Here is a 27,392-nt window from a genome sequence, read left to right on the forward strand (position 1 = left end):
CTTGTTCTTTTTGTCTTCAACACTTTGACCACATTTGAGATCAGCTGGCACTTTGGACTGCTCTTTCATCCATTTTTTTGTTTGTGAAGAAATTCGGCATTCACAGTTTGTTCACATGAACTGGTTTTCATATTTACTTAACATCTCGAACCACAGTGTCATCTTTACATAGCCTCCCCAAAAAGTGCTGACTAATAATAGAAGTCTACTTTATGTTTACTTTCACATCCTACATGATCCTGGGAATTTCTGTGGCCCATTTTAAGAAACAGAATTTGATCTTCATGCGGCCCTCAAAAGACATTAAAAAGAAATACACATGTAGTCTAGTACTTGTGTCTTTGTACTGTCCTGGACATAAAATACATGAAAACACATCATGTAGATTTCAAACAAATTAAAAGGACACACCAGTATATACACACACATACATAAAACTACACAAATACTAAATCACGAGACAAAAATAATCACCAGCACGTTTGGTTTGATTTAATTCACCATGAGAAGGGATGACTACATCGGAAACAATCATAAAAAAAATGAGATTTTTTGTTCCCTCTTCTCCTTCCCTTTAGATTCTTTGACTTTTTTCAAAAAGCTTGAACATTTAAGGAGTATGTATCCTACGCTCAACTGATTATTGCAACTCAACATATGCTTGGCCCTGATGAAGATGTCACTGCGTCACAACATGTAGACTTTGTTCAAATGGTAAATTAATGTACTGCAAATCCTACACAGTGGCTTTGGTTGTTTTTATGTAGCACAGTCGCAGTAAGCTTTTTTTTTTTTTTTTTTTGATGCAATGCAATTTGTTGGCCCTTCACATGATGGATTAAGCAAACTTGATGTATCTAAACATCAACTGTATGCAACTACTACAAAGACTTGGTAGAATAAACATTGGACTGTTTTGGACATAATGAGGTTGAACTGGACAATTTTAATGGTGTTATGTTAAGAAAACAAAAAGCACTCTAAAGCTTGAATATCACTGTCTGTTGTCTTCGCTCTTCTCTTGATTTATGTGCTATAGTTTGCATAAACCCAGAATGGATTCGGCTGGTTTTGCTCGAGTAACATCCCATTTGATAAAAGTCTGCTCTCCAAATTCATCCAAATAATGTCATTGAAGTAAATGATTTTATAACAGATGGAAAATGCTAAAGTTCTTTTATTCAGTTCAGATCTCATGTTTTGCTTCAGTTCTCATGTCTACTTGTGGATGTCTTTGTTTGTAATCCTTCACACAAACAGTGGTTTCTAAAGTAACACAATCCAGACTTGAAAAATGAAAATCAACACAATCCATTGAAATCCAAGACCAGTTCAAAGTCCTCTCGCTTTGACAAACTGTTCCTCTGAGGGGCCCTCCGGGTCCTCAGATCCCCCTTCTCCGGCAAGAACATTTTTTATATTTCCCTCAGAGTCTATGACCACGGCAGTCCGCTTCAGCTCCTCATAACGTGTCTGTCGCTGGGCAACAGCCTCGCACGCAGCCAGAACCTCGTCCGACTCAAAATCAAAGTCCTGCTCGAGCTCGGGCGCATTCAGGATCTGTTGTTTGGTCTCCTCCTCTTGACGCATTTTCTCCTTCGTTGCTAAGTGCTGCTTCTGTAACCTCCATGCCCAGGCCAGGTCTTCCTGCCACAGCGCTGGCTCTGATGGACACAGGTGGATTGCAACCTGGAAGGATTTAACAGCCTACAGGGACAGAGCATGATTAAAACCAGGCTTCCAGGGTTGGCTATGAGAAATACAATGATTTTTTCTTTTTTTTTTTTTGCTAAACCTCTGCATTCTTGGTGCTGTGCTCCATCCAAATTTATGGTTTCATTAAAAAGACATCAATATCTCTGAGCTGACTGTGGAGTGGTAGATCAATGGGAAATGATTGTTCTATTAAACAGAAATACAGGCAGTGTGCAGCTCTTTACGGATGCTGATGTCAACCTGAGGCTGTGCCCATTTGCTGCCAGGGAAATAAAGTAAATCTGTCTTCAGCTACAGAAGCACCAAAACAATTTATTTAATATTTTTTAAAAGAAAAATGTCACTGGGAGGAAGTTACTGCTAACTCTTTCATGAGTAAGACAACTGTCTGCCTTACCTACAATCAGTTTCATTTGGTATCCCAGAATGTCACCACTAAAACTAAATATATTCATCAAATGATCTTTAAAGTTGACATGTAATCCCCCTTTTCACCTTTTCAAACAGTCCCTCTGTGCTCTAAATGAAACATCTGTGCTGTGCTTTGGTCTTTTTGGACTTTTATACCCCAAGCAGCAGAGGAGGTTTGTGACCCTGTAGAAACCAGCTCTCTCAGAACGCTCCGTTTTGGTGTGTGTCTCTTTAAATGTAATGAGCCCCCCCTGAGTTTTCCTGGTCGACGTCACTGCTCTGTAGAGACAATAAAAATGGCTGACCTGTGCAAAAATATTGCTCTAAACTGGAGGTGGAATCCATGGGTGGAGATACCAGGGGAGGGGAGGGGATTCTCCTACTTGTGATGTCACAAACTGAGAAAATTTGAAGCAGAGCATTTTTCTCTGTGTGGTAAGACTTATGCTGGATGGATTTATTTCACATTTTGTGGGTCAATAGATACTCAGGTTACCCAAATAAATGTTCAAAACCACTGTCAAAGTGGACTTTTCAAAGATCTTCAAATGGACACAGTGGTGAAGATAAAAGGATGGACATTTAATTTATGTTGAGCATCGCAAATCTGAATATTGTGCCAACTTGAATGCATTGACGTCATTCCAACAATTTTTCCAAAATACCTGTTCACTTTGTATACTGGCTGAGGCAGGAACAGGCAGCAAAGCTTAATGTACTTGTAACCGGGTTCATTAGAAGTGTAACTGGAAATGAAGGAGTAAATGTTGAGGGTACGGCTACATCTGTCATCTCTGTTGTGCATCTCTATGAAATCCCATGTTTATGAGGGAAGCACACCTTTCAGTTGCACCTGTTTCCAGTCAGCCAGAGCCACACCTGTTCAGATCTAATGTTGGAATGATGCACTAAATGTCAAGCATTTAATGAGCAGAGGAACATATTCACGCTCAGGTTTTAGAGCACATAAAAAAAACAAAAAACACATCCATTGTTGCTCACACAAGAATGAGTCGTTTGGTGTGTGTGCGGTCCATTTAAAAGGGAATTCTATGAGTGTGAAAATTAAACGGATATAAATCTTTTTTTGGCAATTGTGAAAGACTGAACCTTCTTATCAGGCTCTTCATGGTAATTTTAAACCAGCAACATTGCTTACAACATGTTCTGAAATGTTCCCTTCCTGTCACAGTACTAACCTGCACTGTGGAGCTGTGAAAAAAAAAAAAGCCTGTCAGGTTCACTGTGAGGCACCTTCCATGAAGTGAAACACACCTGAATCTAACACAGCATATCAAGTTTCATCTTGAGTCTCACCTACTCCTTCTTTATTTTGAAAGCAATCCTTCAAAGGGGGGGAAACAAAATGCTACAGTGGGCAGATAAACCGGCTCCTCGTGGAAAACTACAGCCAAAAGAGATGTTAGTGATAATAATGGGAAGATTAACAGCAACCTGCTGCAGAGGTCTACGTCTTCTGTGTTCGTTTAAACGAGACAAAAGCCAAACAATAATCTGAAAATGTGCTTTTTTAAACGCAGGCACTGTCCTTTATAAGGAGACAGTGAGGCGTAGAAACGAATGAAAAGAGGATTCATGGTGGAGGAAAAAGGAAATCTGCGCTCACATTTGCACAAACAGGCAATACTCAAACGTGTTGATGCACACAAAGGCTCCTTAACTTGACACGACAAGTCCTGCTAAAAATAGTTGAGCGTTTTTCTTTTTCTCCCCCTCTCTTCCTTCCCAATCGATTCATTATACAAAGAGGTGTGTCTATATTTGGTTTTAGTTTGCGCCCGACCGACTTTCAACACTTCCCATTGTTGTTTCTGTGCCGCAAGACAGGTCTCTCACTCAAGGAGAGACAAACAGTGCCATTAGCTGAAGGCTCTTTTTTTTTTTTTTTTTTTTAAGTTCATCCCCCTTCTTTTGCTTCCTTGTCTCCAAATAGGCCAATAGCATATAATAACTATGAGATGCAGGTTTCATACAGCCACAGGTCCCGGCGTGTTCTCGACCAATTTTAAGCAATCTTGCAAGCCTGAGGCGTCTGGGCGTGTCATGAAAGAGGAACTTCTTTTCCTAGAGAAGTGTACTTCTTAAAACAGTAGTGAACATTAATAACTGACACATCTTTTCACCCCTTCCAGAAAACGAGGACAGGGTCAGTTCGATTTGTATAGCTCATTGCAAAAAAAGCGAAAAGGGGAATTCAGATGAAGATCATAAGTGAGTGACTGAGCGACACGTTATGCAACGCACGTTTTTTTTGTGTGCGTGTTTGCACTGGCAGAATAACCCCCATTTGACTCCACTGAAGCAATACACGCAGTTTGAATCTCTACAGGAAGCACATTCTCAGCCACCTCGAACATAAAGTCATCTGCAAAGAATAAACATGTTCAGATTCTCTTGTCTCCTCCGACTGATGATTCATTTGTTTATTTACAGCCCTGTAACTGGATAGCAGGTTGAGCACCATTTACGAGCGCGCCGTCATTTGGGTCGATTCTACTCACCAGCTCCACCTCGCCAAGGTTAAGTTGGGCGCGGCCCAGAGTCTGCCAGCCCTCCCACCACAGGGGGCGGAGCTTCACAGCCATCTCCGCTGCCTTCACCGCTGGGAACACCTCCTGCAGAATGGTCAGCACCTGTGGAGAAATAAGACGTGGGTCAAGAATCGAAAATCAGTCCAATGGGGAAATGAGTCTTTTACATTTGTCTGCTGGAAAAGATCGACTTTTTTGTTTTTCGTTTTCTTTTTTTTTTGTTTCATGTGGACAAAACTTGCTTGTGAGCAGACTTTTATACCCCAAAAAGAATAAAGCTGCAGTCAGGAGAAGTGAACCATTTCTCAGTGTCTGAGATGAAATATTGAGCACATAAGCGTCACACTTTTTAGTTTTAAAGCACAGATCAGGCCAAACAGGGTCGTCGATAAAACTCAGGCAAAAGACAAAAAAGCTAATGGAAGGAATAAAATCCAAGCTCAAATGGTGCTTAACGTAAATAAGATTAAAGAGACAGTAAAAACTGTAAAAGATGAGGAAAAGCTCTGGCTCTGTGTAACGAATGTTTCCATCATGTCATACGTGTACATCACACATGAGCTATGTTCTTTCATCATACTCGGACAAAACAAGACAATGCCGATGAGCGTTGTTCTCATTTCTACGAACCACTAGATCAATGTTTACCCAGACTTCTGCTGGAGCCATCCATCAACACATGAACAAACCGTACAGAGCCGAACATTGCACAGTCACGGTCACAAGCTCACTCTGTGTAACTTACTTATCTGTGTTCACATTAATCAGACTTGCACTGACCCCCTTACTTCCCCAGACCACACGGAGATGATGAGTCATCTTTAATTCAGACACACATGCCGTTTTAAAGGAATAGTTCTGTTGTGCAGACGAAAAACCGTCCGGAAGATTTTTCTACATTTGCATATCAAACCTAAGTAAAGTTTATTTATACAGCACCTTTTAAGAGCAGCGGTTACAAAGTGCTTTACAAGATAAAACAGAGATAATGAAAGAATGACACTGTAAAAACTTGACTGCTGAGAATGTCATAGGTCATACATTTTGGTTAAAAGAGGACTTATTGTACCCCTTTTCCAAAGCTTCAAACAGTCTGCTTTGGTCTATTAATCAAGCACCAGAGAGAGCTCTCTCTGAACACTCCGTTTTGGTGTGTGTGTCTCTTTAAATGCAATAAGGGCCCCCCTCACCACGCTGCTGGGTGTAACGACACTAGTTCAGCTTTGAGCTGCCATGGCCCCCTGGGAAAGCAAAGCTGCCAGAGAGGCTCAACTTTGTTTGACCACTCAACTACAATGAATATTGAATAGTGCTTTCTCACTTGTACGGTGTGTTTCTTTGTGGCACTTTAACAAGACATTAAGATTCCAGAGTATCTGCTCGACATGAATACATGAACACATCCCGGTGCACTGAACTCACACCAACTAAGAAAGAGTTCAACAATTGTCTTGATGCCTGTGCTTGTTACTTTGTCACGTCCACCGATTGGCCACTAAAACTCCATATAAAGTCTGAAAAATGAAAACTCAGCCAACACGAGGGCCGTGGAGTGACGAGTGTCTGTGTTTTACATTGTCCTTTTATGTCATTAATCAATGAAGCTAAGAGGATACGGTTTTCCATTATCTTGTGTGATAAAGTAGATATCATTGTGGGGTCAGTTCCCCAGTCGGGTTACCCCAGTCAAAAAAGTCTGGACACACTCCTGCTCTTCTTATTTACCATTGGCAGGCATATCCACTAACGTAACGAATAAAAATACGTATAAATACAAACAAAATTAACCTTACAAGTTTGCAACACATTTCTAAAAAACAAAGGGATAATTGGCCACGAATCAGCAGGTTCACACTCCATCATACAATCAGAAAAATGTGATGCCAGTTTTACAAATGGTTCCAATTCCTCCCGCAGCCGGCTACATTTTGCCGTGACACAGACACCATCGGATGCAGTACTTATTGAGTTAAGTCGGAAGAAAGAGATGAGGGGAAGTGAATGACCAGCATCAGAGTAAGCATCCTCGTCATATAGGGCCACTAATGAGAAAACAATGAGGGCCAGCCTATTTTCAGCCACAGTATAGTGGACACTGATGAAGTAGTTGTTTTATTCATGCGTAGTCAAACATAAGGGTGTTGAATAAGTCAAAATAGAAGTATATGCTTATGTCGTGTTTTGAGTAAATCATAACAAGACAGGAAAAAATTGATTTTCGTGGTGGTGTTTTCCAGGGCCGGGCAATAATGACTTCCTTCTCAAATATCCAATAATGGATAATATTATATTAGGTTTACTATGCTGCACACAATGTGAATGGTTACTGCTATAGGTGGAGTTTTTAAAAAAAATTAGGTTAGTTGTAGTAAATGAATAACCAAAGATTGAGAGGGAGGTTTGTCTGCATCCTCTGGCTCCTCCACTTTTTCTGTGGAGGCCATTTTTTTAAAATATGCATCTGTCAGGAGAAAAGAAGAAGCTATAGTTTAGAAATAATGGACGAATAAGAGAGGGAAGGGTGGAAAAACATGCATCGACCTCCAGGAAGAGGAAGTGAAACAAAGAAGTTCAAAAAGACAAAATGTAAAAGCTTCAGACGTTCAGTAGTAAATGTGCTGATACCACTTATCTGGCTTAAAAGCATCGCAAAGTGGCGATGATGAAAAAAGAAAAAAAGAAAAAAATCACAAGCAGCGATATGTGAGAGCGTACTGAAAGTGCAAACACAATGTTCCGGTGGTCAGGAGAATTTCCAAACCGAGAGATGTGAACAGAATATATGCTGTACTCTGTATGAGAGAGTTGTTAAAGTGCATCACATTTTTTACATGTTTGTACAGTCATGTTCTGGGAAACAGCAGACGCATACCGTTTATCTGCCATGTGGTAAAAGGCCAGTGCAACCACATTACCCAGAGAGCCGCAGCATAAAGCAGAGGCTCCCATTTTTCTGCTGTGCTCCGTTTGTTTTGGAATGCTCGATTACTTATTTGTGTTCATCTGTGTAATGCGTGCCTTCTTCTTCTTCTTCTTCTCTTCTTTGCAGGTCTACTTTGAAGAGTAGATTTGAATCTTAAAATGACTTCCTGGTTAGATACAAGTTAAGCAAACAAAATAAACAACCCAGCTTCAGTGAGAAACTACAATGACTATACGGTAGGTCGATCATGATAAGAAAGATGTTCAGGGCCGGTATAGAGATAAAGAACCAATCAGTAACACATTCAGAGTGTCAAAGTATAAACAGGGTGATAACAGTTATTTTCCAGAGACATTCCACTTGTCTAAGTGGACGAAAAATGTGAGATCGAAGCTCACTTCGAAACCTCTGCTCGATGATTGCAGCTGTTACTACCCGATGTTCCAAACGCATCTGCGCTCCAGAGGCATCATGGGTAATTTAGGATTCAGACGTGAAATTATACAAGTCTGTTCTTGGGGGAAAAGGTTGCATATGTAATATTTATGGTGAGGATATTATTTAAAAAATATATATTTTTTAAAAAGTGTTGATGACAGTTTGTGGTATACCTGTGACTTCATCTCGTAGAGGTCTGGGTTGTCTGGAGTCAGCTGAATGGCATCGTCCCACTTCTTCACGGCCTCCCAGTGCCTGAAGTAAACACACAGCGGTTTTAAACACTTGTTGCAGAACAGCCGAGGATGAGCACATTAAAAAAAAAGGGAGAAAAAAAAAGAAGTGTTAATTGCACCATAAACAATGCAGCTGGCTGTGCAGAGACGCACCTCTTACGTGAATTACTGACAGCGCCGAACGTTTGTCTGCCGCTTTAACACCCTCCACAGACGTGTCGCACTTCATCACCTTCAAACACAGCTGGATATTGGCTTTGGCTGATGTTTAATTCTTTCAGATAACATGGTGGTAAAGCACGACAGATTCAAACAGGGGATCGCACGTCGCGCTGTCATTGGACCATCGGCTCCTTTTGTTACATTTCACCTACCTTATGTAACTTAATATGTTTGCTCGGCGGACAGCGTGGAGCTGGTTCCCCCTGCTTGTTTAAGAGACGTGTGTGGTTTTAGATAACTCCGTCCAACCCTTCTTTCCATTCTTTTATACACAACTTCTCACAAGTTAAGAATGCGTCTAAGTTACATCCAAGTTGCGTCTTCACTAACTTTGTTGTCATGGGGTTTTTTTTCTGCACATTTTGGTTACTTTGTTTGACATGTACGAAAAGTGCTCTTTGTGTTTTCGTTCCTCTGACATATAAATGAGGAGATGAGAGACATTTCTTCCAGGAAATGGATGCCAAACAGACATGCTTCATCATACCTGTCCACCTGTCTGACAGAATGGCATCAGAACAAAAAACACAACCGGCTCCATAAACGCTCGTGAGGTTCAGTGAGGAGCGGAGAGGTTGCAAATCAAACGGTTCCCAGAGCCATAAAAAAACGTCTTCAACGTCAATTTGGAGCTGGAGAGACGCAAGTTGTCTCCTCAATCAATCTGTCAAAAAAAGAAAAATAAACAGAATTCCCATAAAGCACCACTGTGGACTACTTTCCAGCAGCTGATATCACTAAAGGCTGTGGATCCGTTTTGCGTAGATTTATTTATCGGGGTCGTTTTGTTTTTCCTGAAAGGAAAATATGTTTAAGAGACAACGTCAATATTGACTCAAGAATCACTGATCAGGACAATTACTGTGAAAGGTTATGAGCTCAAACCTTCCTGTTTGACTATGTGTTTGTCTGTCTGGATCTTTTATGGCTTTAAAGAGAAGGATATCCTGAAAAAAAATAAAATGTCAAAGCCGCACAATGAGGCCGTTAAACGCCGATCGGTTAAAAAAAAACAGGCGAAAAAAAGAGCCCAAAGCTGCATCGAGACTTTGATACGCTGAGGTTATTGAACAGTCAAAGAGAGAAGTGAGGAAATGGAAGCAGAGCAGTGTGGAAACTCGAGCATCGGATTGCATCCTGTGACTGAGGATGTGAAGCAATCTGAGATACAACACAAGAAGCTTGAGAACCAAAACTGTAACATCTTCAAATATAGGTTAAAGAAAGGGAAGAGAGAGTGATGGCGGGGGGTGGGTGGATAGGGAAATATGACCACATTAGAATGATTTAAAATAAACGTATTTGCAGTTTGGAGGAAAACTAACACATTGAGATATCGGTCTTTATTTTTTGTGCTGAGAAATAAACCCAGAGTATTGTGGACATTGTGATCACTGTACAAAAAGAGGGAATGCTCCTGACCCACTCAACAAGTAGGCTAATTAGGCTAACCTACGCCACGCACAAAACCATCGTCTTCTGAAGATGCTGATCCTTTCTCATAGCCTCAAAGAGCAACGTCACATCTTGAAAGCTCACGGTTTTTTTTTTCCACTTTGTAGACACTGACTCAGCATGGCAGCTGGAAGCCAAACAAATCAGTCAACTATGCAGAGTATTTGGATGATATGGGACTCACCGCCTCCCACATCTCCCAAACAAACAGCCGTTAAAGACATTAACTGAGGCCTAATTCTGCAACTGCGTGCTCTTTTTTTTTGTGGAATTATATGATGATTAAGGAACTTTTATTTTGTCTTTTTCCATTTTTGGACAAGTTTAAGTGACTGTCGAAGTGAAAAAAAGAGAAAAGCTTACATCATTCTTTAAAGGAACAATGTGCAACAGTGTACATGAGTCATGTCTATTTACAATGAGTGAGAAGTGCGAGTCCCGATGGCTGTGTTGTTGCTAGAGCCTTGTTTACATGAACGGGACGGCCCGCTCCGTGTATGAAAACTCTTTAGTGCAAAGAACATACTCACTGCTCATTTCAATGTCATGAAAGCATTTTCAGATCACTCTGTGTGTGTGTGTGTGTGTGTGTGTGTGTGTGTGTGTGTGTGTGTGTGTGTGTGTGTGTGTGTGTGTGTCTGCTATTTGTTTGTTTTATAGTACATTTTTAGATGTTTTATGACTATGTGATGTTGGAATTGTGACCTGTGGAGGGACTGCAGATGTACACTAGCTCTAAGTTAACTCTGATAGAATGCATTGAATGGAGTATTAATATTGGACATGGTGCCTTTGCAAATAAGGTTAATATAAATACATGAAGCTGAACATTAACCCATTTCATCACATTTCTTCTATATGACGGCTTTAATGGATATTTCTAAATGTCATTTTTGATTGAGTCTTTAGTTTCTCAGTGAAGATCGTTCCATGAAAAGATTCCTTCAACAACTTCTCCCATGATTTGGTTCTGAATCTCATTTTGAGATTTCTGCTTTAGGTTTAAATGTCTTTGACTGTTTTCTGCACGTCGGTTAGAACATGTTGGATATGAATTCCTGAAACGTCAGTAACTCTGACTGAGTGAAGAAAGAGTTTGATGAACCCCTGCACCGACATCTGCTGGCGGTTCTTGGAAAGTGAAAATTGACGGAGATTGTTTTAAAAGCACTCCAACACAGTCTGTCGGATATGAAACACTCGATGACTCGTCGAAAATGTAAACATTTTTATTATCACCTTTAATTTGTGTTACAGAGCAATCGCGTTTGATCTTTTTATTCTTATGTCATCGAATTTTCATCAATCAACTGTGTTTCGTTATTTTTCGATACCCTTTTAAAAACTTTTTTGTTTGTTATGCAGCAAAAGTTGTCACCGTGCCTGCTCATGGATAGACAACAGTGACAGTTGAGTCCGTCATCGTTTTAAATATTTGACTCTGCATTGCAACAAAAGGCAGACTGAAGATCACTGTGTTTCTTTTTTTTTTCATCTGGATCGTTCCAAGAGACTAAATCAGGTTAAAAAAAACCCACAAACATCAAAATCCACTGAAAATTAACATAAGGTGGTTCAACAGGTTTTAAACCTGTCTCGCTCTCTTGCACCGTTTTGTATTGTTTAGTGTGATAAGGCAGACCCAGAGGGCAGAACAAACACCGCCATCACAACCTTAAAAAAGAAAATGAAAACCTTTACAACCACGATGGGACTCAAGACGACATTTAGCTCATGATGAGGTCATGGAGGAGCTCTTCCAATGACATCAGCAGCAGCATGAACACGTCGGTAACGGCGAGCTGACCTGACCAGACACCATCTGAAACCCCTGAAGAGCCATTACGCAGCACGCTGGAAGACATCATTTCCCCAGCAAAATCCAGTTTCCCCTGCAAATGCAATTACAGGCAGTGAGGGGAACAACATAACCTCCCTTGGAAAGGGGGGGAGGGGGCACATAGTGGTGCTGGTTATTTGGCTGAAAAAGGTCAACACCTTAAAGCGCATATCACATAACAGTTTCGGAAGGAGGCCTAGTTTTTTTTTTTCTTACACCGGCGTCATTAGAAAAAGGCAAATACAAACAGAGGGCAGCTGAGGTTTTTTGTAAGAGTCAAAAAAACAGTGGAGCTAGAAGTCTTTCAACATCCCCTCATCAGTAATAATGCTGCTTACAATTATTCATCTTAACATAAACTCTCCACAAGTGCCAAAGGAGATTGGAGTTTGTGTTTGAAAATCTTTCATAATAAATGCTCTTTAAGTTGACGGCCGCTGCTTCTCCTAAAGCCCATACAGAATTTATTGATGTAAAATCCATTTAATGATCTCATTCTGGGAGGAATGCAGCTCTTTGGCTTTTAAATCCAAACGTATAGTCGCCTTTTCCTAAACACTAATGTGCCTGCACAAAAACACATGGGAACAACGTCAAACTCAAGCAGGACTCTGCCTTTGCAATACAACATTTATTTAAGAGTTTTTTTCTCTCCAAACAAGGCTGGAGAAAAACCTCCTCTCCGGGTATGGAGTGGGCTGTGCACTGGCGCCCTCCCTTGGAGAGGTTTCACGATATCATGTATTTTGACATCAACAGGGTTTAAACCCTACAGTTTAAAAGCTATTTCACACAAAGCAAGACCTCTGCCCTCTTCTGATCCGCTTTTCTATGATCCAATCCTGTACCCCCTTAAAAACACATCATCAAAAAGACAGGAGGCATTCATTGTTGTAGAGTAAAACAAGACTTCAATTAAATTTAAAAAATCCCCTCGAAAGATTTTTTTTAAAAAGAACCCTGACAGCTTCTGACACCCACACGACAACACAGCTCTATGTGACATTATGATGGTTATGTATGCATTCAAATTTGACACCTGTGACAAGACAAAAGGTGATCATGCCTTCACTGTTGTCTTTACTTTTTGCATTTGTGAAGCACCTTGTAACTAATTGTTTTAAACGTGCTCTTTAAATAAAGATTTACCTACATAGAAGTTAAAAAAAACAAACACACTATCATCATCAGAGTCCCTCACCTGCCTCTCTCAGCCAGCAGAGCTCCTTCATCCTTCAGCCTCTTGCTCTGGGCTGCACAGTCCTCCTGCAGGATCTCCCTCCGTCGTTTGATGGCGTGCATCCAGTCCACCTCCTCATCCGGACCCGGACCAGGACCGGGACCCGGTCCACCATCTCCAGTCTTCTCTTCCTCCTCAGCCTCAAACGTCTTCACCACTGACTTTGAAACCTTCTCACCTACTTTCCTCTTCCAGCCAAATGAAGCCATCCTGCACAAACGACAGAAATCGTGTGTAGGTTAAAATTTTAAACAACTTTTCAGTCAGCAATGAGAACTCAAGAAGTGATTTATTTTATTATTAGAAAAATACAAAAACACGGCTAAATCCTTTACATCATGTAACAATGACATACTAACACAGCTGAGCTATTTATAGAAATATTGACGGCTTTGTTTGAGTCTGGATGCGACAGATAAGTGTATTTTTAAATCAAACATTTACATATTTAATTAAGAAACTTCCGTTTCATAAACATGCTACCTGTTAGCTACTGTAAGCTATCCTACTCTTGGGTACTTCGGTGCCTTTATCCATACAAAGTAAAATTGAATTAAAACGTGGCATACAATTATTGGCATTGTTTTATTATTAAAAGAGTAAAATAGTACTGTGACTTACACACTAGATTTTAGGGAGCAAAAGTAAACAAGCTAACAGGAGTTAATGGTTAGCCATGTTTGGTGACCCGGAAGTTGTTGAAATGTTGACGTTGTCTCTTAAAGAAACATGAAACACCGTTTTTTTTTTCATTTTAGGATACAATTATATAAATAGATTTCCATATTTAGATATCAAAAATATTATCACAAATGTTGCACTGATAAATAATGCGCAGGAGGTTGGGGAGTGGGGGGGAGCACAATGCCTACTTAATAAAGCTTACTTCTTTCATAATAATTTGTGTCCCATACAAAATATAATTTCATTAAACTTCATAGGTTTGTCATATACAAGATTGTCAAAGGTATCATTTAAAGATCAGCGTCTCTCGTTTAATTTGCATGATTTTAATACGAATAGTGTCTGAATTATACTTTCAAATGAAGTGAAATGCTAGAAAAAGAAGGAAAAAAAAAGACTTCTGCAGCTACGTCATTGTCCGATGTGTCCTTGGGCAAGACACTTAACCCCAAACTGCTGGCGTACGAATGATCACTGACACTGCCATCAGTTTGTGACTGTCTCGGTGTGTCATGCTGTGTAGAACTTACTTTGAGTACTCTGAGTCAGAAGAATAGAAAAGCCATACTTTACCATACTGTTATTTTCCTGAGCATTTTCTTCTAGTGATGTAAATGAAGTGAGACCAGTGACATGCAGAGAAACCTCAGAAAATTGTGTGCAATTTAGCAGTTTATTAGGCAGTTGTGTATACAAATGATTTCAACACTGTCCATTCAGATTTACACTGGTCAATGTAGTAGGGTCCCTTTACACACCAAACAAAAATAGAACAATATTTCTTTAAAGCAGTTCAGACACACTGACAGTCCACTCGGACACTACTCCATAAGCGTTCAAAAAAAAGGTCATGGTCCACACATTCATCTTTCCTACAAAACCCATCATGTAACCCATGAAAAGTTATGTAAACAGTTGCAACTGCCCTTACAAAAACTATTTTGTTTTAAGCAATATCTTTCCATGACCATAGTGTTTCTTTACCATGATCCATGTCATTCAAAAACTCAAGTTTATTTCAGTCCAAACCTGCCTCTCAAGACAGCCAGAGGAACAAGGTGGTTACAAAAATCGTCACTCAATTTTGTTGTTATATCTCTAAAAAAACTTTTTTTTATACAAATGAGATATTTGAGGGTTTTTTTTAAAGCTGCAGAGAGCTAAACACTGGAAACCTTGACCTCAGTAACTGCAATCTCCAATCAGGAATAATGACTCGGTCTCCGATGATAAAATCAGAAAATACAAAGTTCCTTAAAACTGGCCTGAGATGACCAGATGGTAGAGATAGATAAAAGAAGTCACCTTATACGTTTTCTTTATTCCTTTAGTTAAAGGTGCCAGCAGTTACTAAGGTCTTCTAAAGTTTGGCAAAAAATAATAATAATCATGGTTATCTTTAGCTTTGCAACTAAGATTTGTTTTTTTTCTAATATCAACACTTAAAAAAATCTCGAATTCCTTACAGATGATTATTATCAATCAACAACACCAACAACATAATTTGTCAACTTTAAACCCTAAAACTGCAAAAAAAGTCCTGATAACTTTGACCAGAACTGAATTCCAACCTTTATGGACATAAAAACTGATGAACAGTACTGAATGATAAGGCAGCCAAACAACAGACACCACTTCAAACTTTAAGACTGGACAGGGAATGAGGTGAGACATGTCAGATTTGTGATTCAAGACATAACTCAGGACTTTATGAGCTTCAAAGTGTCCCATTCTATTTGGCTTTTTTTTGGTGTTTGTTTCAAATATAACCCAGCCACAGAATTATGATCTTAATTAATGTGATGTTTGTTTGTTTTTTTTAAATTGAGATTTACATATTGAGCTCACGTCTTTCCAGGTTTGAACAGACTGTTTTGTAAAACTTGTTTTAAAAGGTTCACCTCTGAATGAATGTCTCAACAAAAAACAAACCCAAGACACTTTAGATGCATTCACCTGCCAACTGGCAGAGTCCATGCACTGAATGTAATTGCTACGACTCTAACGGAAATTGGGCCCCGAGGCCTCTACACTTGTGATGGTTTGACATTTACAAAACGGAAAGAAGGCAAAAGGCATTTCACTCAGGATCGTAATTCAAATCGTGATTTTTCCTCTAAATTAAACGACAGAAAAAAGCAACAAAATAAAGTCAAAATCAAACTGTCATTTTAATATGTGACACTGAAAATGATATATATCTAGATTCTGACTGTCATGGCAAGAATTCCTCCTAAACAGTAAAAGCAGGTTATATTTATCTGGAAAGACAATCAAGTATCAGAATAGTTGTGATTGAAGGAAACAAAACTTTGATATTGATTTAAAAACCAGACAGTAAAAAAAAAGGAAAATATATACCATCCAGCAATAGATCTTAATGCAATAAACAAACAATTCCATTCCAATAGAACCAACAGCGCGTCCACTGCGTAACGCACTGATAAATATATTCACGTCTTTATATATAAAAATGTAAGGGACAGACAAATTCAAACAGATTTTTTACAACAAGGACAAAACCAAGACAATTTAGTCTCCGACAACTCCGATTCTCCACAAAATGAAAACCAAACAAAGATCAGACGAAAGCATTCTTTTAGCCTCCGACACGAGACAGAAACAACGAGGGTCATTGCACTTCTTCGGTGTCAAATGAAAGTGACGGGCGTGATAACCCCCAAAGTTAAAGCCAGCGCAGCGCCCCGATACATCTGCACCACTTCTCCTGATGCATACCGAGAGACATACGAGGGCAGAGGGAAATCAAGGATACTTGTGCAAAAGTGCTCCCTGCATCCTTATAGGACTGCCGCTCAAATACCTAACCCCTCAACGTGCCTCCTCCCCTCTCTGCAGGCAGAAACTTGATCATGTTCTCTGAACTGGAAAGCCGAGCTCACTGGTTATAGCAGGAAATTAAGTGTAATCACTTGCACGTATTTTATGAATAGTTTGGATGTGGACTCGTACTTTTTAAACGGATTTAAAAAAAAAAAAAATTGTTAAACACCCTTTTTAATCGTTGTTCTGTCCTTGATTTTAAGTAGCTTGGTCGTTCATCTCTCCTAGTGAACTCTTACATTCCCTGCCAGCTCAGTAACATATCTTCCGCTTAGGGACCGCTAACCTGCATCAGTGCCATGGAACAATCAGTTCACCCTCCGCCGGGATGAATTGAGCCATGAATCGGTTGCATGCTTATTGCTATAAAGACACTCGGAGAGGAGGAAAAAAAGGCTAGCGATTGTTTTGCAAACTATCGTGCAAGTAGTTTAATAAGGTTTGCACACATCTCAAAGAACTCGATGGTGTGGCTTCCCGGTCGAGGGACAGATGCGTTGTCTGCTCCGCCTATTGAGTCGATGGATGAGGTCAGCGATGAAGCTAAGGAGCCCTCTGAAGCCTTGGTAGTGTGCACAGAGCTAGACATAGCGGGAGCGTCTGCGCCATCTACGTCATTCTTTATAGTGGTGCGGTAGTTGCCCACAGATCCAGAGCGGAGAGGGGTAGCAGTTCCAGACTTTGCCTCCAACATATCATCTGAATGACAAAAGACACATACTGTAAGATACAAACTTTGATTTCATTGCATATCAGTGTTTATGAACAGAGTTTCTGCCGGCCTTAGAAGGTTTGAGAAGGTCACTTTGTTCCAACTGTGGATTGATAAAAGCTTTATTTGGGATTATGACCCTATTTTTTTGGCTTAAATAAAAGGCTGCACAGGGTAGCTGTCACCTGTTTGGTCTTTTTTTTTTTTTTTTTTAAACATTGCATCTTAGCTGTGCATTTTGCCAATCTCTCTGTCTTACCTCAGGGGAAACCTGAACAGTTGACACAAAGACTCAAACATGTGCACACACACCGAGCAGCACAGGCAGAGAAACTCTGCATTGCAGGCTGACTGTGGTGACCCAGAACCAGCACTTCATCACATGCGATGTAAGACCACAAGTTTAAAAAAAAAAAAAAAAAAGAAGTGGTTTATTTCCGCTTCATTTTAACCAGTAACTTCATCATCTTCTCAACTTACCACCAGGAGTTGCTCATGACAGATTCAAATGAATGCATAGTTGCAGCCATAATGAGTGTGCAGAATTTTGTAAACGTTTTAATACAAGGGTTCAAAAAAAAAAGCTAATCATAATTGTGAATTTTTTTATTTGGTGAGCTCAAAAAAAAAAGCCTGGATAATGTTTCAACGATCATTCTTCATCGTCCTCTGTTACAACTGAAGCCGAACATGAAGAAAGAGGCTGCTCCCCTTTGCACAGCGTGCCTGAGCTGTGTGCGAGTGGCCTATAACAACACTCTTATCTCTCAGCTTCCTCTGAGGCACTGCCGCACACCTACACAGACTGTGCAAAAAGCCTGCGCTCCTAACCCCGAGTCAATCATTTATCAGGCCTGCACTGACGCAGATTACCACAGGACTGTATTCAGGTAAACACGAGGAGCTCAACTTGATGGAATGAGAAGGGGTTTACGTCTCAGAAACCACTGCGCTCATTTTACAGCTATCTAGTAGTTCAATCAGTCATCCGCTTTTAGAGGTTTTTGAGAATTATCTAATCCAGCGTGAAACTTACCATCTATGCTACGGAAGTCTAGGAGGTAGGTTCTACTGTCCACCTGGTAGAGTTGAAGGCTCATTTTGGTTTGCATGCCAGTAATAGGATTCTTCCTTCTCACGCGTAGATAATATGGATTCACAACCTGGAAGAGTTACAAGGGGTGAAAACATGATGGTGATATGAAAGTCCCTCTTTTACAGTACCGTGAAAGGTTTTACTGTTTAATATTTCACTTCATTGTGCCTGTAAAAAAAGCCACCTGGAGTTGAATTTGAACCGGACTCTTGCTCTCACCTTCCACTCATAATCCAGCTGCTTCATGGCACGGCACACTTCTGACATGATATCATTTGGTCTACTCTGACTACGGATACCCAGGTGCCACTTGGCCCTTCTGACACCCTGGTGCTTGGACTTTTGGGGGTTCAGTTCGTCCAGAGTGTGGCGCGGCCTCGGGAGCGTCTCCGCCACGAGGAAGGGGACGCGCTCCGGGTGGGGCTTCGGGGTGCTGATCACAGCGGCACCGGACGTGGTCAGGTGCTGGTCGTCGAGAAAAGAGTCAGGGGGGCTGGACGCCAAGTAGAAATCCTTGGCTTCGCTCATGATGCGGCGATTGTCAATGATGAGGTGGTAGGCGACGGCGAGCGGGTCCTGGTGGTTGCGACTGTAGATGCAGGAGAGGACCTCCTCCTCTGTGCACTCGAACTTCTCACAGACCTCCTTCAGGGCCTCGTCGTCGATCATGTTGTTGCTGTAGGAGGGGTCCTCGGGGAACAAGTACTTGGGTAGGTCTTCTTTAAACCAGTCGTCCTCTCTGTGGGAGAAAGAATTATTTTATTTTTTTATAGAAATACCCATGGATCATGAACGCAACAGAAAAATCTGCTTTTATATCCCCCCCCCCCCCCCCCCCCCCCCCCACCCCCAAAAAAAAAAAAACAATAAAAAATTGAGATGTGTTAAGGAAATTGTTTCGGTTTTACATTTAGCCGCTCGGCCTCACCGGATCTCTTTGATGGTAGCTCTTTTCATGGGGTCCACCTGCAGCATGTGTTTAAGGAGGCTGATCACAGACGGGTTCAGGTACTGCGGCGTGAAAAAGATCCCGTCGCAGATCTTTTTAAACAGTGTTGGCACGTGGTCGTCGTCGAAGGGAAGCGTCCCACACAACAAGGCGTAAAGAATGACCCCGCTGCTCCAGATGTCCACCTCTGGACCCGCGTATAACCTGCACGAGGGTCGAGACAGTCAGCCGGCTTACACTTTGGTTTATACTTTTAATACTAGCTTTTAATACTTAACACTTACTTAATACTTACACTTTGGTTTATACTTTTAATACTAGCTTTTAATACTTAACTTCTTCTTTCCCCTCTTCTCATTCTGTTTCTCTATCTTTTAATGTTTTTTACTGTTTTTGCTGTTTTTAACTGTACACTGTGATTTTTACTTGTAAAGTGCCTTTGAGCTCCTGTAAAAGCGCTTACAAATAAAATTTATTATTATTATTATTATTATTATTAGTATACACCAACAAAGCTTCTTGGAGTGGTGGTTACCTTCCTGAGATGACTTCAGGAGCAGCGTAGTTTGGAGAGCCACAGCTTGTCCGCAGAAACTCTCCATCTGACATCATGTTTGACAAACCTGCACAGAATTTAAAACATATATAGTCTTATCAGATAAATTTAATTCCTTTTAACGTCTGTCTGTTGTGCATCATGTCAAAAATGATATATGTTCCCTTCATCCTACAGAGCTTCTCATCTTTGAACTTTCTAAACAGATAAAGCACGACAGAGGAGAATTCACATGAATCTCACTGTGTCCTCTAAAGTGAGTCAGAGAAAATATCAAATGAACTTTGTCCAAATACAAATCACCGGGTCCAATAAAGATCCAAACTAGAATTTGGAAAAGTGTACGACTGATGGTGATTTCAAACTGGTGCATTTCATTTCTACCATTCATGTATCAGACATTTTGTTTCTGTTGAAAGTGACGAGCCTCCGAGAGTTAGTACAACACAAGAGGAGGAAACAACATGAGGAAGTGCTACAGTCAAAGGTGCTAACAGACAGCACAGGGTTTTTTTTTTTTTTTAAATATCAGTGTCATCAACATCCTCACTTCTCAGCTTCTCTAAAAGTATTCTGATTAGCATCGACACCGTCCTAGATATCATCATCATCATCCTCAGCGTCTCCATCCTTATTGGTCCCATCACTATCAATGAAGTGTGCAGGTGTTTGTGAAAGCTGGGATCTTTATCTGCTTCTTAAGCAAAAGGTGGAAATGGACCCTGCAGATGGAAAGAAGGTTGGTGGTAATTCATTCACTCCACCACCGGGGGGATCGCAGAGCGGAAGAGTCGAACCGTTTCATTTCCCAAATCAATTCAAATCAGAGTATCTCAGAGTGCAGTACCTAATGGATGATGTTCTGTGAGTGAACATTTGATCAGGAAGGCTGTGGCAGTAACATTGATTTAGCCAGCCTCATAAACTTAATGTAAAGTGTACCGTGCTTAATGGAGACTCTGCATATCGGAAACAACAAACACTGTAAACTGCACGCGTGACAGAGAAGTCATCTCTGATTGGTGCATCGCCTCATCTTAGAAAACGATGTGCTGCTGCCTGCTCCATTACCCTCCAAATGATTAAGAAAATAAACATAGTATTAAAGGTTGTGTGTCCGAAACTTTCAGCACTTAGACGCACTTACCAAAGTCTGCGATCTTGGCGTTCATGTGTGCGTCGAGCAGCACATTTTCAGGCTTGAGGTCTCTGTGCACCACCATGTGTCTGTGGCAGTAGTCGACTGCAGATATAATCTGCTGGAACAACCGCCGACTCTCCTTCTCTTCCAACTGTCAAAAGCACAAATGAGCTATTAGGTGTCATCTTCTCTGTGACTTAAGTTAGCACATCGCCGCTGACTCAGTGGCGATTCATGTGCTGCTTTGAAATCTTTGCTTCCTGCATCAGCATGAGAGGCTGCAATAACACACTGCTATCTTCCTGTCTCTTAACTAAGAATGTTCTGATAAAACTCTGTCAGACTATGCAGTATGGGAGGAAATGAGGCGCATCGTTACCATCATTTTTTTTAGTATCAAAGTGTTCTACCTTTCCATTTTTGCAGATGTAGTCGAAGAGTTCTCCTCCAGAGACGTACTCCATCACCATGAAGATGTCTGTAGGGGTACTTATAACCTGATACCTGCAGACATTAAAAGAAAGCATGAAATCATTTTTTTTTTTTTGGAGGGGGGGGAGAAATCGGTTATTAGCAAGTGTTCACTACCTCAAAAAAAAATGGCGGGTGTTTGTGTATCTGTATTTCTAGTTTAATGGCGAGTGTATATAACTAAATATGGCCAAAAACAAATACATGGGCGTCTTCGGCCTTGGTGACTGTCACAGACTTACTCATCTGTTTTTGAGTTGCGTGTGTCAGACTTGCCCTTCCTCTCCTATGCCGTCAAATTAAGTTTACAGCCGTGTCCAAAAGTAACTCCGGCCGAGAGGAGGGATACAGAAACAATTTAAGCTTTTGTTTGCGTTACTTAGTCTGAAAAACACTTTTTTACAGTTTCAGAATTTAAACTCAACCAACGCTATCACAAGAACTTATTATGTCCTCCTCCATACTTCCTGTCTGACATATTTAACAAAATGTGATTAGAGCTCATGTGATTTCAATTGTTATCATTAAACGCTGTTTTTAATCTGTCATCTGTTTGGTGCAGCTCATTTTACCTCGGGTGTGTTTACCTATTAGGTGCCCTCGATATGTGGCATGAACAGAAACCCTAGACTACAAGGAGATCCACCTGCAGATTGTGAACGAGCCACACGCGAGCTCCAGACGAAATGAAGTGAAAGCAGCTTAATAAACATTAAGACCTAATTCCCGTAGCAACAATAGCACATTTGTTACTCCCAAATACCACAGTCTAACTCATCTATGATACAGCAGATCTGTTGTTTAATCCCTGCTGTGTGGAGACACTGTATAAATTACAACAACAGCGCTCACACTTAGACAAGGTAGATCCGTTTCTCCTTTTTTCACAGTAGATTAACACAAATTCTTGCACCTCAGCTACATCTGATTACACTCAAAAAGCTGTGTGGCTGACTAAGCTTGCACATAAGCCACATATCTCACTGTGATTGCCATATCCAACACCCAGAATAAGTAAACTTTTGACACGTCTGTTAGCAGGACAGAAAGCACATTGTAACCCCTGCTGCTCTTCATCCACACGTTTCTAAATATGAAACGTTAAAACCGGGAGTCACAGTCGCACTAAGACTTAATCCACCTCGACATTTTTCATCTGCAGGTAGATGCTGGTGTTGTTAATCTAATAGGAACAAAATCATCTTAAAGTTCAAAAGAGTCTCAGCAGATGACAGTTGAGTTGAGTAACTGCTTGTCTTCTCATTTCCGAGGCTTAAAAACCTCCTCTGTGTCCTCCTCCATTTGTCTACGCAGACTAAACAGGACAATACTGTGCACTCTGCTCCAGTGTTTGTCCACCCTGTCAATGATTGGATCTCTCTTGCACACACAAAACAGACTTTTTTACATTCTTGTGCATGCATGACATGGAGCTGGTATTTCAGGCAATTAGCCACACCTCCTGGCCAGTAATGACCCCTCTAGCTGTGCTCAGCAGCTTTAAATGGGACTTTGATATAATCGAGCTGCAGATTTTCAGATTTTTCACCTTTTTATTGATATTGATTGACATGCATCATTCAGACTTCTGGTTCTGGCCTTCACTGACAGCCTGTGGACCAAGCAGGAAGTGCCGCCACAATTTACTAGCTTTATTTTTAGATCACTCAGCAACAGCGCAGCAGCACAGCATTTTGCACTGTGGAATAGAGAGTTGACTTGAAGCTAGTAGTTTCTATCGCCAACTGCTAAAAGCACCTGTGTGATAAAGCAACAACACTGACCTGAGATGACCTCTGGTTAGTTTAAAAAAGTCAGTTAAAACGTCAAAAGATGTACAGAGACTCATTCAAAAACACTCAGTTGTGAAAGTGTCTGCATCAACACAGGCAGATGTCAGCAGTGCTTTCAACTTTTAAAATAGGACACAACAACACACATATACACACAAGTCTTGGCTGCTCTATTACAGCTGCATGAATACTGGGAATACACTTTTGGTGAACACAGAATATAAGGAGGGGTGGAGCAGCAAGGCGTCATGAAAGCCCGGGATAAAAGACTTCACATTTTAATGAAAGGTCAACAGAGGGGATAACCATAACAGGCAATAAAGCTGAATGAGCCAAGGATTGCAGGGAGAGGACAGACTGGGTCAGACTGATATTGTCCTAGATGGATGTATTCTAAAACACCCCATTAAAGTCTGGAAATAGCTCAGTGGGTGGCATTAATGTGGCGGCAGGAGGATTATGGAACAGCAAGCAGGGTGTAATCTAGGACTTACAGTTTAATTATGTGAGGATGCCTGAAAAGCTTGAGGTTCTGGATCTCCCGCCGGATCTTTCCCACCACATCCAAACTTCGGATCTTCTGCCTGTTGAGGATCTTCACCGCCACTTGGTGCTTGGTCAGCTCATGTTGGCCCACTGCAGGAGAAAAATAAATAAATAAAAAAGTGCAAATGAGTTCACAAGAAGCATAATAAGATACTACAATCAAAACTGGTAACAAACTAGAATAATACAGAATGATGTTGAAATGTCTTTTTGGCACTTTGGAATAAGAAAAATTGTACTTGTCTCAAACGGTCATAAAGCTGATGTAAAACATGTTAGCAAAAAGTAGTTATTTCCATATAATCAGCAGAGACAGAGAGCTTTATCCATTTGTTTAAATTGTGTTTGACTACCTGATGAAACTAAGCCCACACTGTTTACCCTACCATTCAGTTCTGTCCAGGCCTCCACCAAAGCCTGGCCTTTAAGCTAACAAATGCTCCACCAAGTTCACCAGCTAAGAGCTAGGTTTATCTGATTACAGTTCAGTGCAAATCAGGCATGATACAGAAGAAAGCTGCTGGAAATTATGCTGTGACGAACCCCTGAAAATAAACAGAAACAGAAACAGTCTCTATCTATTCTTTTTTTTTTCTCAGACCATTAGAGACTGATTGGAGCAGCTTCAAATACAACAAATGATATGTTGGAAAAAGGCCCTGATAATTCTGTCTTTTAAAGAAATACATAGACTAGTTTGCTAGTTTTTCCCTTAAAAAAAGTTTGAGGTCTACCAGAAAACAAATAATCAATCATGCTGTTTGTATTTATGTAACTTTGACTTGATTTGATATTGAAGTGAAAACAAAAACACATGACTTCTGTTGCAATTGCAAAGATTTCACATGAGAGTGATATCTAACTGCAGGGGCTGGGAGAAAAGTATGTAAACAAGGCCACAGCTACCTTGCAAAAGAAAAAGCCTATACGATCCACATGCATGGTGGGAACACAGCATTCTTGCATGTGAAAGTTAGTCAACAGTCGCTATTGATTTACCAGTTGTAATGGTAGTAAACTATTAACCAAGTTTCCAGTCATTTGGGACCATAACAATCACAGTGGCCAAACTCCAGCCAAACTGTGCCCCTCTTCTTCACAAGAACATCTAAAAAAAAAAAAAAAAGGAGTGCAGAGAGATGAGTCACTGGGAATTAACTATAAACAAAGCTGGAGGTTGTTTTTGGAGAGGGTTGGGTTGGTTCGCTTCATTTGGATTTATTTGGTTGCGATCATGTGCTTCTCTGGGAGACAAAAAGACTACAGGATAACACATAACAGCAGCATGCCTCGTTTTAGACTGCAATTTTATCAGAGATTCAGAGGAACATGAAGAATGAAGACAAACAAAAAAACAAATCTACAGGTACTACTTACTACCTGTTTGTAAAGGCTGAACTGTGTATTGACATAGTGATTGTACCTCCCTCTGGACTGACAACACAGGGCGTAGATTTGACTTGATTACCCCCCTCTCTCTCCACATAAACACCTCTATGCAAAGCTAAACCTTAATGGGAAATGTTACTTATACGAAGAAAAATAAGATAAAGTTAAAGGCCGAGAAGTAGAACTTTCCCTGAAGAACCACTAGGGAATAGGGTCAATAAATGCCCCCCAGGGAGAAGGCTTTACTTCCCGGTGTCTCTGTCTTGACAGGCGGCTTGTGTGGTTTCACGGTTAGCGCACGCGCTACCTGATATACTAAAGAGGCTACATAGAAGCTAATGCCATTAAACTTGCATTGCGTATCTGCTAACTGTCAATTTCTTGCCATATACCAGAAAACGTAATATTTTACTGAATACAAGTGGAAACCAACTAGCAGAACAACAAGTGTGCTTTCCTTCCTGGCGCCGCGACCATGGAGTACGGTTGCGACAAGTTAGCTCAGCCTAAATTAGCAGCTAAGCTAAGCTAAAAGCTACCGCTGCTACCATCTTTAACTTGTCCAGGATGCACAACAAGCCTAGAGACAGCGCGACGTACCTTTAACCTTTCCAAACGTCCCCACTCCGAGCGTGTCCCCCAGAATGTAATGTCCAATTTTGACTCTTCCTTCATGTTTCTGTTTTTCCGTCGCCATCTTCCCGCAGTGGCCTTGCTGCGGGGTGAGCTAGCTGCGGGCAGAGATGGTCTGGACTCCGCCGTGAACGTCTCTCTCTCTCTCTCTCTCGCTCTCGCTCTCTCTCTCTCTACACTCTCGAGCGACTACCGCTCAGCACGAGAGGGTGGGAGGCGCCCCGGCTCGTGCGCCATTCGTCAAAGGCGTAAGCGACGTAGAATGCTGCCTTCAAATGCTCCTCGTAAACTTCTAAATCAGGTGTGATTGATCATCAACTTGGCATGTAATTCATCTCGTATGTGGATGAAAAATACCAGGCATATACTGTACATGTTAATCAAGATCATATGAAAAGACAAAACATTCACCTTTGATATACAAGGCATACATGGATAACATGCTATAACATGCTATTTTTATCATATTTTTTTACCGTCTTTAGTTGCAATTTAACACATACAAAATGTTAATAGAAACTCTTGAAAGGATGAAAAAAACAACAGCAACATATACAGAACAAGTTAATTCAAAACATTAATCAAGACTAGGGGAATTATATATAAATAAAATAAAATCAAACTTAAAAAAAACAAAACAAGAACAGACAACAAAACTGGAGCAATTACAAAAAAACAGAATCGTTCTAGCAATCCTGCTAAATTTCATTTTTTTTAGAGATGGGTAGAAATATTTGAAATCATTTATAAACCAGTCAAAGGAGGGTTTGCTGTTTCTCTACTTTCTACAGCGAATATAATATTTGCTCATGAGTAAAATAACATTTACCATGCCAGTAATTGAAGGGTTTAAATTATCTATAAAACAAAGAATATAAGGAATATCATTAATTTTCAGCCACAACCAACTTCTAATGTTGACCCATAATCTTTGAGACACAGGACAGAGTACAAACAAGTGCTCTAAAGTCCATTCAGATTCGCCACAGAAAGCACAAGGGTTCACATCAAAATGTACCTTTTTTCTTTTTTTTTTTTTTTTAGAAATGCAGCAGTTGGATAGATCTGGTGAATTATTTTAAAATGGGATGGAGCACATATATAAACGGAGCAAAACATATATCAGGATGTGTGTTGCCAGGGGGCAGGAATGTCCTAGTGCAATACCTAGTTTATTGAAAATATTTTGGGGATTTCGGCATCTAGAGTACATCATTTCATGTCAATATAAAATAGACTGAGGCCAAGAGGAACAATGTCAAGAGAAATGAGACTTTTGGTTTGGAAGTCCTCGATGCCCCATTCTCAGGCTTAAGGACGAGACTGATCATCTGGATTGTTATCAGTGCATGGTTTTTAAAGCTTGTTTGTGTGCATGCGGCATGGGTAACCTGCACAATCGTGAAGGCATTGTAAAGCTGAACCATATCATGAGCAACATATGCTGCCAAATAGACAACTTCTTTGTCAGGGAAGGCCTTCCTTCTTTCAGCACAACAATGCCAAACCACATTCTGCACATATTACAACAGCATGGCTCTGTAG

The 27,392-nt window shown here is 40.6% G+C and overlaps 2 protein-coding genes across 4 annotated transcripts; both read right to left on the minus strand.

Annotated features, from left to right (window-relative positions):
* Positions 1-320: 320 nt before the first annotated feature.
* ttc33 (tetratricopeptide repeat domain 33) lies at positions 321-13,763 on the minus strand. 3 transcript variants are annotated; one of them, XM_079364686.1, is made up of 5 exons: positions 13,655-13,763; positions 12,995-13,243; positions 8,214-8,295; positions 4,650-4,781; positions 321-1,707 (listed from the first exon to the last, which is right to left on the minus strand). In XM_079364686.1, the coding sequence occupies exons 2-5, from the start codon at positions 13,240-13,242 to the stop codon at positions 1,333-1,335; spliced, it is 837 nt and encodes a 278-aa protein (XP_079220812.1). In that variant the 5' UTR covers position 13,243; positions 13,655-13,763; the 3' UTR covers positions 321-1,332. The 3 variants fall into 3 exon arrangements, with proteins under 3 accessions (XP_079220812.1, XP_079220813.1, XP_079220814.1); XM_079364687.1 differs by lacking the exon at positions 13,655-13,763 and adding an exon at positions 13,517-13,628; XM_079364688.1 differs by lacking the exon at positions 13,655-13,763 and adding an exon at positions 13,393-13,469.
* A 610-nt stretch (positions 13,764-14,373) lies between these two features.
* prkaa1 (protein kinase, AMP-activated, alpha 1 catalytic subunit) lies at positions 14,374-26,119 on the minus strand. The gene is made up of 9 exons (XM_079365304.1): positions 25,815-26,119; positions 23,774-23,915; positions 21,426-21,519; positions 21,022-21,166; positions 19,854-19,941; positions 19,298-19,522; positions 18,589-19,108; positions 18,310-18,436; positions 14,374-17,260 (listed from the first exon to the last, which is right to left on the minus strand). The coding sequence occupies exons 1-9, from the start codon at positions 25,909-25,911 to the stop codon at positions 16,977-16,979; spliced, it is 1,722 nt and encodes a 573-aa protein (XP_079221430.1). The 5' UTR covers positions 25,912-26,119; the 3' UTR covers positions 14,374-16,976.
* Positions 26,120-27,392: the final 1,273 nt, after the last annotated feature.

Source organism: Symphodus melops (assembly GCF_947650265.1).
Source record: "Symphodus melops genome assembly, chromosome: 16".
In the NCBI taxonomy this organism is placed as follows: domain Eukaryota; kingdom Metazoa; phylum Chordata; class Actinopteri; order Labriformes; family Labridae; genus Symphodus; species Symphodus melops.